Below are 14,324 nucleotides of genomic sequence, written 5' to 3'. Positions count from 1 at the left end.
TCAAAGTAGCCACCCTTTACCTTGATGACAGCTTTGGACACTCTTGGCATTCTCTTAAACAGCTTCATGAGGTAGTCACCTGGAATGCATTTCAATTTACAGGTGTACCTTGTTAGAAGTTAATTTGTTAAACGTAATTTAATGCATTTGTGCCAATCAGTTGTGTTGTGTCAAGGTAGGGGTGGTATACAGAAGATATGTCACGCTCATCATAAAGATTGGACCAAGGCGCAGCGTGGTATGTTTCCATCCTTTTATTTGGAATAGAAAACTCAAAGGGAAAAAACAAACAAACGAAACGTGAAGCTCAAAATAGTGCTCACAGGCAACTATACCTAGACAAGATCCCACAAAACAAAATGGGGAAATGGCTACATAAATATGATCCCCAATCAGAGACAACGATAAACAGCTGCCTCTGATTGGGAATCACATCAGGCCAACATAGACATACAATTCCCCTAGATAACCCACCCTTAATCACACCCCGACCTAACCAACATAGAGAATAAACAGCTCTCTATGGTCAGAGCGTGACAAGACAGCCCTATTAGGTAAAAGACCAAGTCCATATTATGGCGTGAACAACTCAAATAAGCAAAGAGAAACGACAGTCCATCATTACTTTAAGACATGCAGGTCAGTCAATCCGGAATATGTCAAAAACTTTTAAAGTTTCTTCAAGTGCAGTTGCAAAAACCATCAAATGCTATGATGGAACTGGCTCTCATGAGGACCGCCACAGGAAAGGAAGACCTATTGCTGCAAAGAAACCACTACTAAATGACACCAATAATAAGAGACTTGCTTGGGCCAAGAAACATGAGCAATGGACATTAGACCGGTGGACATTTGGAGAATTTGGTTCCAACTGCCGTGTCTTTGTGAGACGCAGAGTATTTGAACGGATGATCTCCACATATGTGGTTCTCACCGTGACGCACAGAAGAGGAGGTATGTTGGTGTGGGGGTGTTTTACTGGTGACACTGTCTGTGATTTATTTAGAATTCAAGGCACACCTAACCAGCATGGCCACCACAGGATTCTGCAGCGATACGCCATCCTATCTGGTTTACGCTTAGTGGGAGAATCATTTATTTTTCGACAGGACAATGACCCAACACACCTCCATGCTCCATGTAAGGGCTCCATAATCACCCGATCTCAACCCAATTGAGATGGTTTGGGATGAGTTTGACTGCAGAGTGAAGGAAAATCAGCCAACAAGTGCCCAGCATATGTGGGAACTCCTTCAAGACTGTTAGAAAAGCTTTCCTCATGAAGCTGGTTGAGATAATGCCAAGAGTGTGCAAAGCTGCCATCAAGGCAAAGGGTGGCTACTTTAAAGAATCTCAAATATAAAATATATTTTGATTTATTTAACACTTTTTTGCTTACTACATGATTCCATACGTGTTATTTCATAGTTTTGACGTCTTCACTATTATTCTACAATGTAGAAAATAGTAAAAATAAAGAAAAACCCTTGAATGAGTAGGTGTCCAAACGTTTGATTGGTACTGTATGTATTTTTCGGACACTGAAATCAGATACATTTTAGATTCTGAATGAAAGAAGAAAACAGTTATTTTCCAGACATTGAAAATATGTATTTTCCCGGCGTTGAAATCAGGTTCAATTTCAGTTCTGAATTAAAGTAAGAAATAGGTAATTTGCAGATATACATTTTTGGACAAACTTAAAGCTGGTCCAGACCGGACCAAATCGGAACCAAACATTGACGTCTATGTTTGTGCCAATTCAAGGCTGATCCAGACAGGACCAAATCTGAACCAAACATAGACTTCTAAAATTGGATCAAGGCCGGTACAGACCGCACCAAAAAAAAGACAGACGTTCTGGTCCGTGCTTACTGGGGTGTCGCCTACACTGTTGGCCACAATGGAATTTTATGAATGTTTATCCATGTGGTAGGGCAATGTTTGTAAAACACCAAAAAAGTAATCCGGACAGGACCAAAAAAAGATGTCCAAAAGACGTTAGCGTCAGTCCGTGCTTACTGGGGCGTAGCATTGAGTGTCAGCCCACAATGGAATTGTATAAATGCCCATCCATTTGGGAGGCCTACTGTTTGTAAAACAGGCAGTTGCATTGGCTTTATTAGTCATTATTTCTGTGACTAATCAATTTGGCTGTTTAAGCTTTGAATATCAGCTACCCAACTTAACAGGAGTTATCCTGAGTCTATTTGCAATGTGTTTACGCAGTGGGAAATGCAGAAGTATTTTCTTTTTCGCTATGATCAGCCTGATACAAACTTTAAACCACGGATAATTCCTCTCACGGGGTAAAATTCCTGGACAGCTGTGAGTAGCCTGATTGTCCATTCCATATTGTCCATTTTACTCTGACCTGTTTTCATGAAATGGTGTTTGTTAACATGTCAGCACATTTTTTATGTGATCAGGCGCCATTTAGGTTACAGGCTGACTACACTGTTTGCGTCGCGTGCGCGAGCATTGCAATTATTTTTGTTGAAATCTATATTATTCAATTATTGCACCCACACTGTTCGTGCGCTCCAACGAGCTTCTGCGTTGCCAAGGGTTAAAATAGATGTCAGTTCTATTTCTGACGCAGATTGCGCTGCGAGTCCTGCCTCTCCAATCTCCGCATTGGTTATACCCACGTGGGTGACTGAAAGACGAATGAGGTCAGTGGCGGTAATGCACCTAATTTATGAAAGTTGCCAATCGCAATATAAAGTCAAGAGAAGAAAAAGCCTAGAAGGAGGAGAGATGACTAGAAACGATTAGGGTTGACCGTTTTATGTGTGGATTAATATTGTGTGGATTAATAGGGACAGGTCGAAAAGCATGAAACATTTATGGCAATTTAGCTAGCTAGCTTGCACTTGCTAGCTAATTTGTCCCATTTAGCTAGCTTGCTGTTGCTAGCTAATTTGTCCTGGGATTTAAACATTGAGTTGTTATTTTACCTGAAATGCACAAGGTCCTCTACTCCGACAATTAATCCACACATAAAACGGTCAACCGAATCGTTTCTAGTCATCTCTCCTCCTTCCAGGCTTTTTCTTCTCTGGACTTTATATTGCGATTGGCAACTTTCATAAATTAGGTGCTACCGCCACCGACCTCGTTCGTCTTTCAGTCACCCACGTGGGTATAACCAATGAGGAGATGGCACATGGGTACCTGCTTCTATAAACCAATGAGGAGATGGGAGAGGCAGGACTTGCAACGCAATCTGCGTCAGAAATAGAACTGACTTCTATTTTAGCCCATGGCAACGCAGACTCTCATTGGCGCGCGAGAGCAGTGTTGGTGCAATAATTGAACAACATAGATTTCAAAATTTATTTTGCAATAAATTAGTCAGCCTGTTAGGCTATTTGATCAGAGAAACGTGCATGATGTAAAAATGTCTTTATTACATTGTCATACACTTTATCTACAGCCTGTAGAACACAGAAAGAACACAAATTATTTATACCTTAGGCTACAGTATATTTTGTACATGATTTATGTTAGATAATTTTTTGATGGAATGTTGCTGGCTCCAACCTGGAGAGGCGCGCTGGGAATGGACAAGCGTTATTTTTCGCACCTGCTTAGAGGGCACTGCTTATCACAGGGCGGCTCAGCACTCACCTAAAAAGCCCAAATGCCACTGGTTGAAAGAAATGTTCATTGTTTTTGAGCAGAATTATGTGAGGTTTTATGTGTTGTTGGAGGTGAGTATTGGTCAGTTTAGCTTGGAAAATGCCCCCCTCATCATAGCCTAATCTTGTCTAATGGGCAGGTTGGCCCTGCAAGTACCAGTGGACTACTTTTGTGAAGAAAATGATAACAACAATACAATTAAAATAATAATAATTTCAGGGGGGTACTGCAGCACCCTGCGCATCCCTACTTCCCACGGCTATGGGCATGCTGGGTGTCACGCCCTGACCTTAGTTCCTTGTTTATGTCTCTATTTTGGTTTGGTCAGGGCGTGAGTTGGGGTGGGCATTCTATGTTTTGTTATATGTTTTGTAGTTCTATGTGTTTGGCCTGGTATGGTTCCCAATCAGAGGCAGCTGTCAATCGTTGTCTCTGATTGAGAACCATACTTAGGTAGCCTGTTCCCACCTGTGTTTGTGGGTAGTTGTTTTTTGTTTTGTCTGCACCAGACAGAACTGTTTCGTTTCGTTCACTCTCTTTGTTGTTTTTTGTTGTTTCAGTGTTCAGTTTATTTATTAAATTAAAATGAACACTTACCACGCTGCATTTTGGTCTCCTCCCTTAGACGATCGTTACACTGGGAGAATGTATATTTCTTGATACCATACCAAAATGTAATCCCCATAGGTGCTGGGAAAAACAACCTACACTGAACAAAAATATAAACGCAACATGTAAAGTGTTGATCCCATGTTTCATGAGCTAAAAAAATCCATATGCACAAAAATCATATTTTTCTCAAATTTTGTGCACAAATTTGTTTACATCCCTGTTAGTGATAATTTCTCCTTTGCCAAGATAATCCATCCAACTGACAGGTGTGGCATATCAAGAAGCTGATTAAACAGTATGATCATTACACAGGTGCACCTCGCACTGGGGACAATAAAAGGCTACTTTAAAATGTGCAGTTTTTCACACAACACAATGCATAGATGTCTCAAGTTCTGAGGGAGCTTGCAATTGGCATGCTGACTGCAGGAATGTCCACCAGAGCTGTTGCCAGAGAATGTAATGTTCAGTTCCTTGACAAAAGCTGCCTCCAACATCATTTTTGAGAATTTGGTAGTAGGTCCAACCGTCAAAACCACATTGGGGGGGTATTTCTGTCTGTAATAAAGTGTTTGTGGGGAAAAAAGTGGCCACTGCTTATCACAGGGCGGATCAGCACTCACCTAAAAAGCCCATCGTGTTTTTGTGGGGAAGAACTCATTCTGATTGGTTGGGCCTGGCCTATGCCCGCCAAGGCCCACACATGGCTGCACCCCTGCCCAGTCGTGTGAAATCCATAGGTTAGGGACAAATGAATTAATTTCAGTTGACTGATTTCCTTATATGAGCTGTAACTCAGTAACATCTTTGAAATTGTTTCATGTTGCGTTTATATTTTGGTTCAGTACAGATCATCACATTTTAATTTGGAATTATAAGATCTATCAAGTGTGTGTGTGTAAAAATGTTCACTTTCCTCCAATTCTTCGGTTGAGAGTCGTGTTAATATCATTATTTAGTATAGGATCGGTCTGTATCCCATATTCACTATGTAGCGTATATTCAAAAAAATGTGCCTGTGATACAGAGGCGCGCGCAGGCAACCGCAACGATCATGTGAACGCGCCCTCTGTCGTGGCTTCCAATGTCATATGACTAGCCGCCGCAGTGTCATTTAATACCGTACAGAAATAGCTAGCTTGTTACCAGTATCTTTGAGTTAATACCCTTAGCTACTAGCACACCAGCTATACTGTAGCTCAGGTAGAGGGTTTCGTTTATGGCAACCTTGGTGGGAAACAGAACAATGGACATCAACGGTCCTGCTGCGGCCAGGACACACACACAAGCTGTGACCAGAAACTACATCTCTCAACCAAGGCTGAGTACGTAGCTAGCTACCTAGCCAGATGCTTGATTCTCCATAGCTTGCTAACTACTGGATTGTTTGCGCGAAAACAAATACTTAGTGTATGTGAAATATTCGATATAAAATGCATTACCATTGAACCGACTGTCACTGCAGCGACATAAGTAAAATGCTTAAAGGTGTGAAATGGCTAGCTTGCAAACGAATATTAGCAAGCTAGCTAACCTGTGTGCGGAGCTATTTTGCAACCGTCCATTTATAATTTTGCTTGTATGTTATGTAAAAGTATAATCTACCAGTTTAATATTAGCGTACACTTATAAGTATAGCTATGCATGTAACTATTTACTATTTGTTAGTCATCAAGCGTTGTGCGAACATTAGCTAGCTAGTTTAAGGTAAAGACAAAGTAAGCTAACTAGCTAGCATAGCCAAATCAGCTGACTGCTCTTGACAGAATAACCGTGTGATAGCAAAATATAGCGTGTCACGCAATCAACACCTTTACTCTAATGTACAGAAGATTGATGCATTTCATGGAAATTGTAACTATGTAGCTAACTAATCGTATTGGTTTGTGGTGTGGAAATTATTGCTAGGAAGATATAGTTATAGACTGACAAATGGGTTGATTATCCCACTAAGACGTAATCACGTGAGGCTGAAGGCACAGAGAACAATGAGACGGATGTTTCACTGGATGTACAAATGTGACGCATCCGGTTAGCTTTTCTACTCACTACCAAATATGGTAGTGAGAGGAAGCCAACTGGCGTGCAGTGGGAGAAGATGGATTTTGGCCGATATTCAGCAAATCTATTCCTCAATTAAACATTTTAATCTCAATACAGTTTTCTGTTCCCCAAACTAGAATCTGTTATAAACAGAACGGACTAAGTTTTGTAGACTTCACCTGTTGCAAAATTTAAAAAAAGTGCGCTGTTTGAGTGTGAAGGTGAACTGAGTTATTGCACACGGTCACCTCAGAGTAGGCGTTCCCTTACAGAATATGCAGATGTGTACTAGAACGCGCCAATAGGATATAGTTATTGCTTGTTCTGCCCACTGACTAATTTGTTCCTATTGGAAATGACAAGCTGTGGTCTATCTTGGTCTAGTTATCACTGTACATTGTTTTTTTCCTATTGTGTTTTTGACTGTACGTTTATGTGTAACTCTGTTTTTGTCGCACTGCTTTGCTTTATATTGGGCAGTTGTAAATGAGAACTTGTTCTCAACTGGCCTACCTAGTTAAATAAAGGTGAAATAAAAAAACATAATAAAAAAAATCTTTGTAGTAGGCCTGCTGCTGGTAGTCATTAGATATCACGTTTTTGCCCTAGCAGTACACAACTGACTCAAATAACCAACTCATAATCAAGCTTTGATTATTTGAAATGACTTGTCATGCTAGGGCAAACAACAAAAAGTGCACCCCTGGGTGGGTGGGGGCAGGACAGAGTTTGGGAAACCCTGATGTAGACCACCATGGCCAGTGAAATGCTACTTACGGCCTTTCCCAACAATGCATAGAATTTTAAAACACAATAAAAGATACAGTGAGTAATGATAACTTGGCTATATACAAGGAGTGCCAGTAATGAATCGATGTGCAGGGGTACGAGGTAATGGAGGTAGATAAAGTGCATTCGGAAATTCATACCCCTTGACTTCTACATTTTCCTACATTACAGCCTTATTCAAATTGATTAAATAGTTTCCCCTGATCAATCTACACACAATACCCCATAATGACAAAGCAGAAACAGGTTTTAGAAATGTGAAAATGTATTAAATTAAACATCACATTTACATAAGTATTCAGACCATTTACTCAGTACTTTGTTGAAGCACCTTTGCAGCAATTCCAATCAAGGCTTCTTGGGTATGATGCTATAAGCTTGGCACACCTGTATTTGGGGAGTTTCTCCCATTCTCTGCAGATCTTCTCAAGCTCTGTCGGGTTGGATGGGGAGTGTCACTGCACTGCTGTTTTCAGGTCTCTCCAGAGATGTTAGATCGGGATCAAGTCTGTGCTCTGGCTGGGCCACTCAAGGAGATTCAGAGACTTGTCCCGAAGCCACTCCTGTGTTGTCTTGGCTGTGTGCTCAGGCTCGTTGTCCTGTTGGAAGGTGAACCTTCGCACCCCGAGTCTGAGATCCTGAGTGCTCTGGAGCAGGTTTTCATGAAGGATCTCTACTTTGCTCTGTTAATCTTTCCCTCAATCCTGACTAATCTTCTAGTCCCTGCTGCTGAAAAACACCCCCACAGCATGATGCTGCCACCACCATGCTTCACCGTGGGGATGGTGCCAGGTTTCTTCCAGATGTGACACTTGGCATTCAGGCCAAAGAGTTCAATCTTGGTTTCATCAGACAATCTTGTTTCTCATGGTCTGAGAGTCCTTTAGATGACTTTTGGCAAACTCTAAGCGGGCTGTCATGTGCCTTACCGAGGAGTGGCTTTCGCCTGGCCACTTTACCATAAAGGCATGATTGGTGGAGTGCTGCAGAGATGGTTGTCCTTCTGGAAGGTTCTCCCATCTCCATAGAGGAACTCTGGAGCTCAATCAGAGTGACCATTGCTTTCTTGGTCACCTCCCTGACCAAGGTCCTTCTCCCCTGATTGCTCAGTTTTGGCCGGGTGGCCAGCTCTAGAAAGAGTCTTGGTGTGTTCTTGGGGACTTTCAATGCTGCAAACATTTTTGGTACCCTTCACCAGATCTGTGCCTTGACGCAATCCGGTCTCGGAACTCTACTGACAATTCCTTCGACCTCATTACTTGGTTTTTGTTTTGACATGAACTGTGGGACCTTATATAGACAGGAGTGTGACTTTCCAAATCATGTCCAATCAATTGAATTTACCACAGGTGGACTCCAATCAAGTTGTAGAAACATCTCAAGGATGATTAATGGAAACAGGATGCACCTGAGCTCAATTTTGAGTCTCATAGCAAAGGGTCTGAATACTTATCTAAATTCATGTTTCTTGTTTTTTTTTTAATACATTTTGTTAAAAATAAAACAATGTTTTTTGCTTTGTCATTATGGGGTATTGTGTGTAGGTTGAGAATTTGTATGTATTTAATACATTTTGGAATAAGGCTGTAACGTAACAAAATGTGGGAAAAGTCAGGGGCTCTGAACTTTCCCAATGCACTGTATGTACATATCTCTAGGAATAAAGTTAGATTGTTAACAGTAGCAGCAGCAGCAGCATATGATGAGTCAAAGTTTATACAAAAAGGGTCAATGAAGTTAGCAGACTTATGGCATGGGGGTATAAACTGTCCAGGGTCCTGTTGGTTGCAGACTTGCATCTGTTCTGCTTGCCATGCTTAAGCAGCGAGAACAGTCTATAACTTGGATGGCTGGAGTCTTTGACAATATTTAGGGCCTTCCTCTGACACTGCCTGGGCTGTCCACACTACCCTCTGTAGCGCTTTATAGTTGGATGCCAAGCAGTTGCAATACCAAGCGGTGATGCAGCAAGTCAAGATGCTCTCAATAGCACAACTGTATAACTTTTTGAGGATCTGAGGGCTCACTTCAAATAATTTCAGCCTCCTGAGGGGGAAGAGGTGTTGTCGTGCCCTCTTCATGACTGTTGGTGTGTTTGGACCATAATAGATCCTTAGTGATGTAGACACAGAGGAACTTGAAGCTCTCGACCCGCTCAACTACAGCCCATCGACGGAGGGCCGAGCACGCCCCCATTCACGTTTCCTGTTGTCCATGATCAGCTGCTTTGTCTTGCTGACATTGAGGGAGATGTTGTAGTCCTGCCACACCACGCTGCCAGGTCTCTGATCTCCTTTTACGCAGTCTCATTGTCGTCGGTGATCAGGCCTACCACGTCGTGTTGTTGGCAAACTTAATGTTGGTGTTGGAGTCATGCGTGGCCACACAATCGTGGGTGAACAGGGAGTACAGAAGGGTATTAAGCTCGCACCCCTGAGGGGGCCCAGTGTTTAGGGTCAGTGTGGTGGATGTGTTGCCTACATTCACCACCTGTGGGCATCCTGTCATGAAGTCCAGAATCCAGTTGCAGAGGGAGGTGTTCAGTCTCAGGATGCTTAATTAGGTTAATGATGAGCTTTGTGGGCACTATGGTGTTGAACGCTGAGCTGTAGTCAATGAACAGCATTCTCATTTTGGTGTTCTTTTTGTCCAAGTGGGAAAGTGCAATAGAGATTGCATCATCTGTTGGGGTGGTATGCTTATTGGAGTGGGTCCAGGGTGTCTGGGATGATGGTGTTGATGTGAGCCATGGCCAGCCTTTCAAAGCATTTTATGGCTAAAGATGTGAGTGCTACGGGGCAGATAGTCATTTAGACAGATTACCTTGGCGTTCTTGGGCACAGGGACTATGGTGGTCTGCTTAACGTAGGTATTTTTTTTAAATTGCTCATTGTAAGCTCATTTACTTGTGTGGCTGCTAGCCAAATAGCATTACAATTCTGTCATCTGATGAAAAGGAAGCTATATTCAGCCGAATGTGTTACAGTAATATATTTTCTGTGAAGGAAAACTTTAGTTGCACGCCACTGATCACTATTGAAGCAAAAACAAACACTGACTTTTAATATAAAACACAGGTGAAATGGATTAAAACACAGATGTTTGAAAATGCAGAATTCGGGACTCTAACGCGACCCCTGAGTATTAGACTGGGTCAGGGAGGTTGAAAAAGTCAGTGAAGACACTCGCCACTTAGACAGCGCATGCTCTGAGTACGCGTCCTGGAAACCCGTCTGGCCCTTTCCCTTTGTAATCCGTGATAGTTTGCAAGCACTACTATACCCAACAAGCATCAGAACCGGTGTAGTAGGATTCCATCTTAGTCTTGTGTTGACGCTTTGCATGTTTGATAGTTCGTCGGAGAGCAAAGCAGGATTTCTTATAAGTGTCCGGGTTAGTGTTCCGCTCCTTGAAAGGGGAAGCTCTAGCCTTTAAAAAAAATAAAACTGTAATCCTTGGCTTCTGGTTGGGATATGAACGTACGGTCACTGTCGGGATTATGTCATCGACGCACTATTTAATGAAGCTGGTGACTGATGTGTTAACCTCTTCAATGCCATCGGATGAATCACAGAACATATTCCAGTCTGCTAGCAAAACAGTCCTGTATCTTAGCATCCACTTCATCAGACCGTGTCCGTATTGAGCACGTCACTGGTACTTCCGGTTAGATTTTTTGCTTGTAAGCAGGAATCAGGAAGACCGTTATGGTCAGATTTGCCAAATGGAGGGCAAGGGAGAGCTTTGTGTGCGCGTTTGTGTGTGGAGTAAATGTGATCTACAGTTTTTATTTTTTTGTCTCTAGTTGCACAGGTAACATGCTGCTAGAAATAGGTAAGACGAATTGCCGTTTTCCTGTATTAAAATCACTGGCAGCATCGGTTTGCGGTGGTAAATATACGGCTATGAAAAATATATATCTAATTTCTTGGTAAATAGTATGGTCTACAGCTTATCATGATTCAAGCATTAAAAAGCAAATTCCTTCCCAAACCATACATTTTTCAACAAAACGTGATACTACATTCACTAAAACTGTCAAGTGCAATTTTAGGCGTTCTCTGGTCATTAGTTCTATTCGTATTAACTGCCATGTAAAGCAAAACTACCCAAGCGCTGGTTGATAGTTCCAGAACTTTGCAGGTTCTTATGGCAAACAAAAATGGTTATGGCAAACTATCTACGTTTCGTGTTACCTGTTTCTATTGGCATTGCTTTGTATATATCAATACAACTTATGCTGATTCAGTCTCATCCCGACACTTTAATTATTATGGGACACATTGTAGATCAAATGTCAATATTGCAACAGTGTTGCAAATGTTGGTGATGGTGTCTAGATGCTTTTTTTCAGTGGATATCAAGTTTATAAATTGCCTGGCTGGGTAGATGAGACAGTGGCTCTGTAGAAGTAACAGTTGCTAGGTAACGTTGTCAACAATGGCGCTTTTTAGGAATGTACTGGCCATGTGTATATGTTGTCTAGTATATCGTGTGCAGGATAGACTCTAACAATGGGAATTCCAAATCAACCGTTGTTTAAATCAAGATGGTTTACCCAGAGGCGCAACCTCGCTAGACTTCCGGGAACACTTGTGAAACAGACCAAGCAGATCAGGCTTTGAGAAGTCAGAGGGAAGTGAACAATTCTTACTTAGTTCATTTTCTCAATCTAAAGGCACAACCTTGATTCGAGCCAATATCTTAAGTACTTCAACATGTTATTACTCCAGCCCTGTGAAAGTGACAAACTGACATGTTCTTCAAAAACAACTAATATCGAAGTAGTGCCTTTGATTTGACGGCCTGCGCAGTTAGGCTCAAGACGACAGTTAGACCCAATGACGTGTTCCTGCGCATAAGCTTAGCTAGCCATCGTTGCCATGACATCGCCCACAAGTGAGGTCTGGAATTTCTATTGGAGAAGCATTTTCTGTCCATCTTCATACGGTCTTTCGTTTACCATTGATTGAAAATAAAATTTGGCAGTTCCGGTCTACTGTACCAGGATGGGTCTCCCATAGACACCAATGCAATAGCAGCTTGGTCTGGTCTACTTAGTTAATTTACTTTAATTGAACCAGAAAAAAACAGCGGGTGGGGCATCTAGCTTCCTTTCAATCTCTGAATGTGTCATGCATTAATTTTTTCATTGATTCATTCCCTCTTGTATTGCCATCCTGTATATATATTTGTAAACATGTTTGACAATGACTTTGTCTACGACACTGCAAATATTAAAACTAATCATCTAGCTGATGCCCCGTTCTAAAATATCCATTCAATGGTTGAAAAAGGCCCAAGATATAGCCTAGCCGACTGCAATTTAGGTGAATTGACTCATGTTAGCAGTAGGGCAATTCCATGGTAATGAAATTACGCTGACTCAGATTTTTCACTTTACAATGTATACCAGATGAACAATTGATTTAAAAGTTGAACAAACCATAGAAATCTATGCACTATGACTACTTTTAACAATTTCCACAGAAAATTGTACAACACATTTACAGGAAGAACTGTGCAGATACAAGGTTTGGTTTCTGTTACCTAACTGGACTTGCCCATTATCAAATTATGACTAGCTTTATCAATTGAACTGGAGCTTGCAGATCTTTTTTCTTGTCTGTACAAAAATACCTGTCTGCATTGTGTTGCTAAATAATCAATTTTTTGCAGCTCAGCTTTTACTTACATTTTTATGAATCTTTTTGCCTAAAAATGGATAACATGTGGTTTTTGATGTGTTCTTAAGTAGTGGCCAAAATTTAATACTGGATTATATGAAAGAGAAATCACATCCCCATGTTATTATTTCATGGTACAGTTAATGGGGTCACCATCCATCTGTGATATGCCTCCATCTCGCAGGCCTTTTAGCAGTGGTGTATTGGGAAAGGCTGCCTTTCAGAGATCTATTCTTCACCACAGTGTGAAAATAGGCCTGGCCATCATCCTGCTGTCTCTGATTCCGTCTAAAGGCAGTACACAAACAACCTTAGAACCATATTAGGAACACAAGCATTTCTCTACACCTGCGATAACATCTGCTAAATATGTGTATGTGACCAATAAAATGATTTGATTTGATATTGTAGTCTCAATTCAGCCTTCTGCTCTTGGTGACCATATGCGACCTGTTTCAAAAAACTAGGCGTATTTCGCACGTCACTACTTCCCAGGAGAGGCATTTTAACGTTTTTTTGTAGTTGATCAAAATATGTTTTTTTTTGGTCAAATTTCTTCAGGAACATGTTCATGTGCCTTAACAAACTTGTATGCCATCTGTTAATACGAATAAAATATGTAAATAACAAGCCTAGTTGGTTTACCCACGGAAGAAATGCCAGCCATGATTGGCTGAGATAATGGATGCTTCTGTCTATAACATGAGCTGCTAAGTATGTGTGGATAATTCGGTCTACCGCAGCTTTTTTTGAAAGCTATCATGAAGAACTGAACGGTTTGCTACTGCTCTCTACACTGCTGCCCTGAAGTTAATAGCGCTATCGACAAAGCTCAGTGAGAAAAATGTTGGAGTACTTTCTAGAGGATGATCGTGCCATGCTTACTCTCATTGACTATGAAAATGAATCAGCAAATGAGGAAACCCCTGATTTAGTTAACATTTTCATTGAACCAGATGTTATAGTGTCTTCTGATGACTGGTGGGGAAGGCTGGGTCGCTAGCTAACGATAGCTGGCTGGCTCGCTAGCTAACGATAGCTGGCTGGCTCGCTAGCTAATGTTTACGATCTGTGTAGGACCCCTCCCGAGTTGGATGACCGTTGGATGACCGTTCAAATTGTATAAAAAAAATTCCCCCCCAGTCAGTTTTTTTTCTCTTGCGTTCCCAGTTATTTTCAGCGCAGTATTAGAGTTGGGATTATGGTTCATTGTTTAGCAAGCTAGCTAGCTACATGTCTTAACTTCTTTGATATAGGGGGCAGCATTTTCACTTTTGGATGAATTGCATGCCCATAGTGAACTGCCTCCTACTCTGTCCCAGATGCTAATATATGCATATTATTATTACTATTTGATAGAAAACACTCTGAAGTTTCTAAAACTGTTTGAATGATGTCTGTGAGTATAACATAACTCATATGGTAGGCAAAAACCTGAGAAAAATCCAAACAGGAAGTGAAAATTCTGAGTGGTCGTTGTTAAAGTCATCGCCTATTCAATTCCCTGTAATATATGGATCTGTTTGCACTTCATACGCCTTCCACTAG

General features: G+C 41.3%; 1 protein-coding gene across 1 annotated transcript in view; it reads left to right on the top strand.

Moving 5' to 3' along the window:
* The first annotated feature begins 5,025 nt into the window (after positions 1 to 5,025).
* Positions 5,026 to 14,324, top strand: part of LOC139570822 (V-type proton ATPase subunit B, brain isoform-like) — a 48,737-nt gene continuing 39,438 nt past the window's right edge. Inside the window, exon 1 of the mRNA XM_071393031.1 lies at positions 5,026 to 5,582. Within this exon, the coding sequence (XP_071249132.1) occupies positions 5,477 to 5,582 (106 nt within the window). The 5' untranslated portion in view covers positions 5,026 to 5,476. The remainder of the gene's footprint in view (positions 5,583 to 14,324) is intronic.

The sequence above is a fragment of the Salvelinus alpinus genome, chromosome 3, assembly GCF_045679555.1.
Source record: "Salvelinus alpinus chromosome 3, SLU_Salpinus.1, whole genome shotgun sequence".
Taxonomy (NCBI): Eukaryota; Metazoa; Chordata; class Actinopteri; order Salmoniformes; family Salmonidae; genus Salvelinus; species Salvelinus alpinus.
The sequence above is the reverse complement of the archived record's forward strand: the minus strand, read 5'-3'. Positions and strand labels throughout refer to the sequence as shown.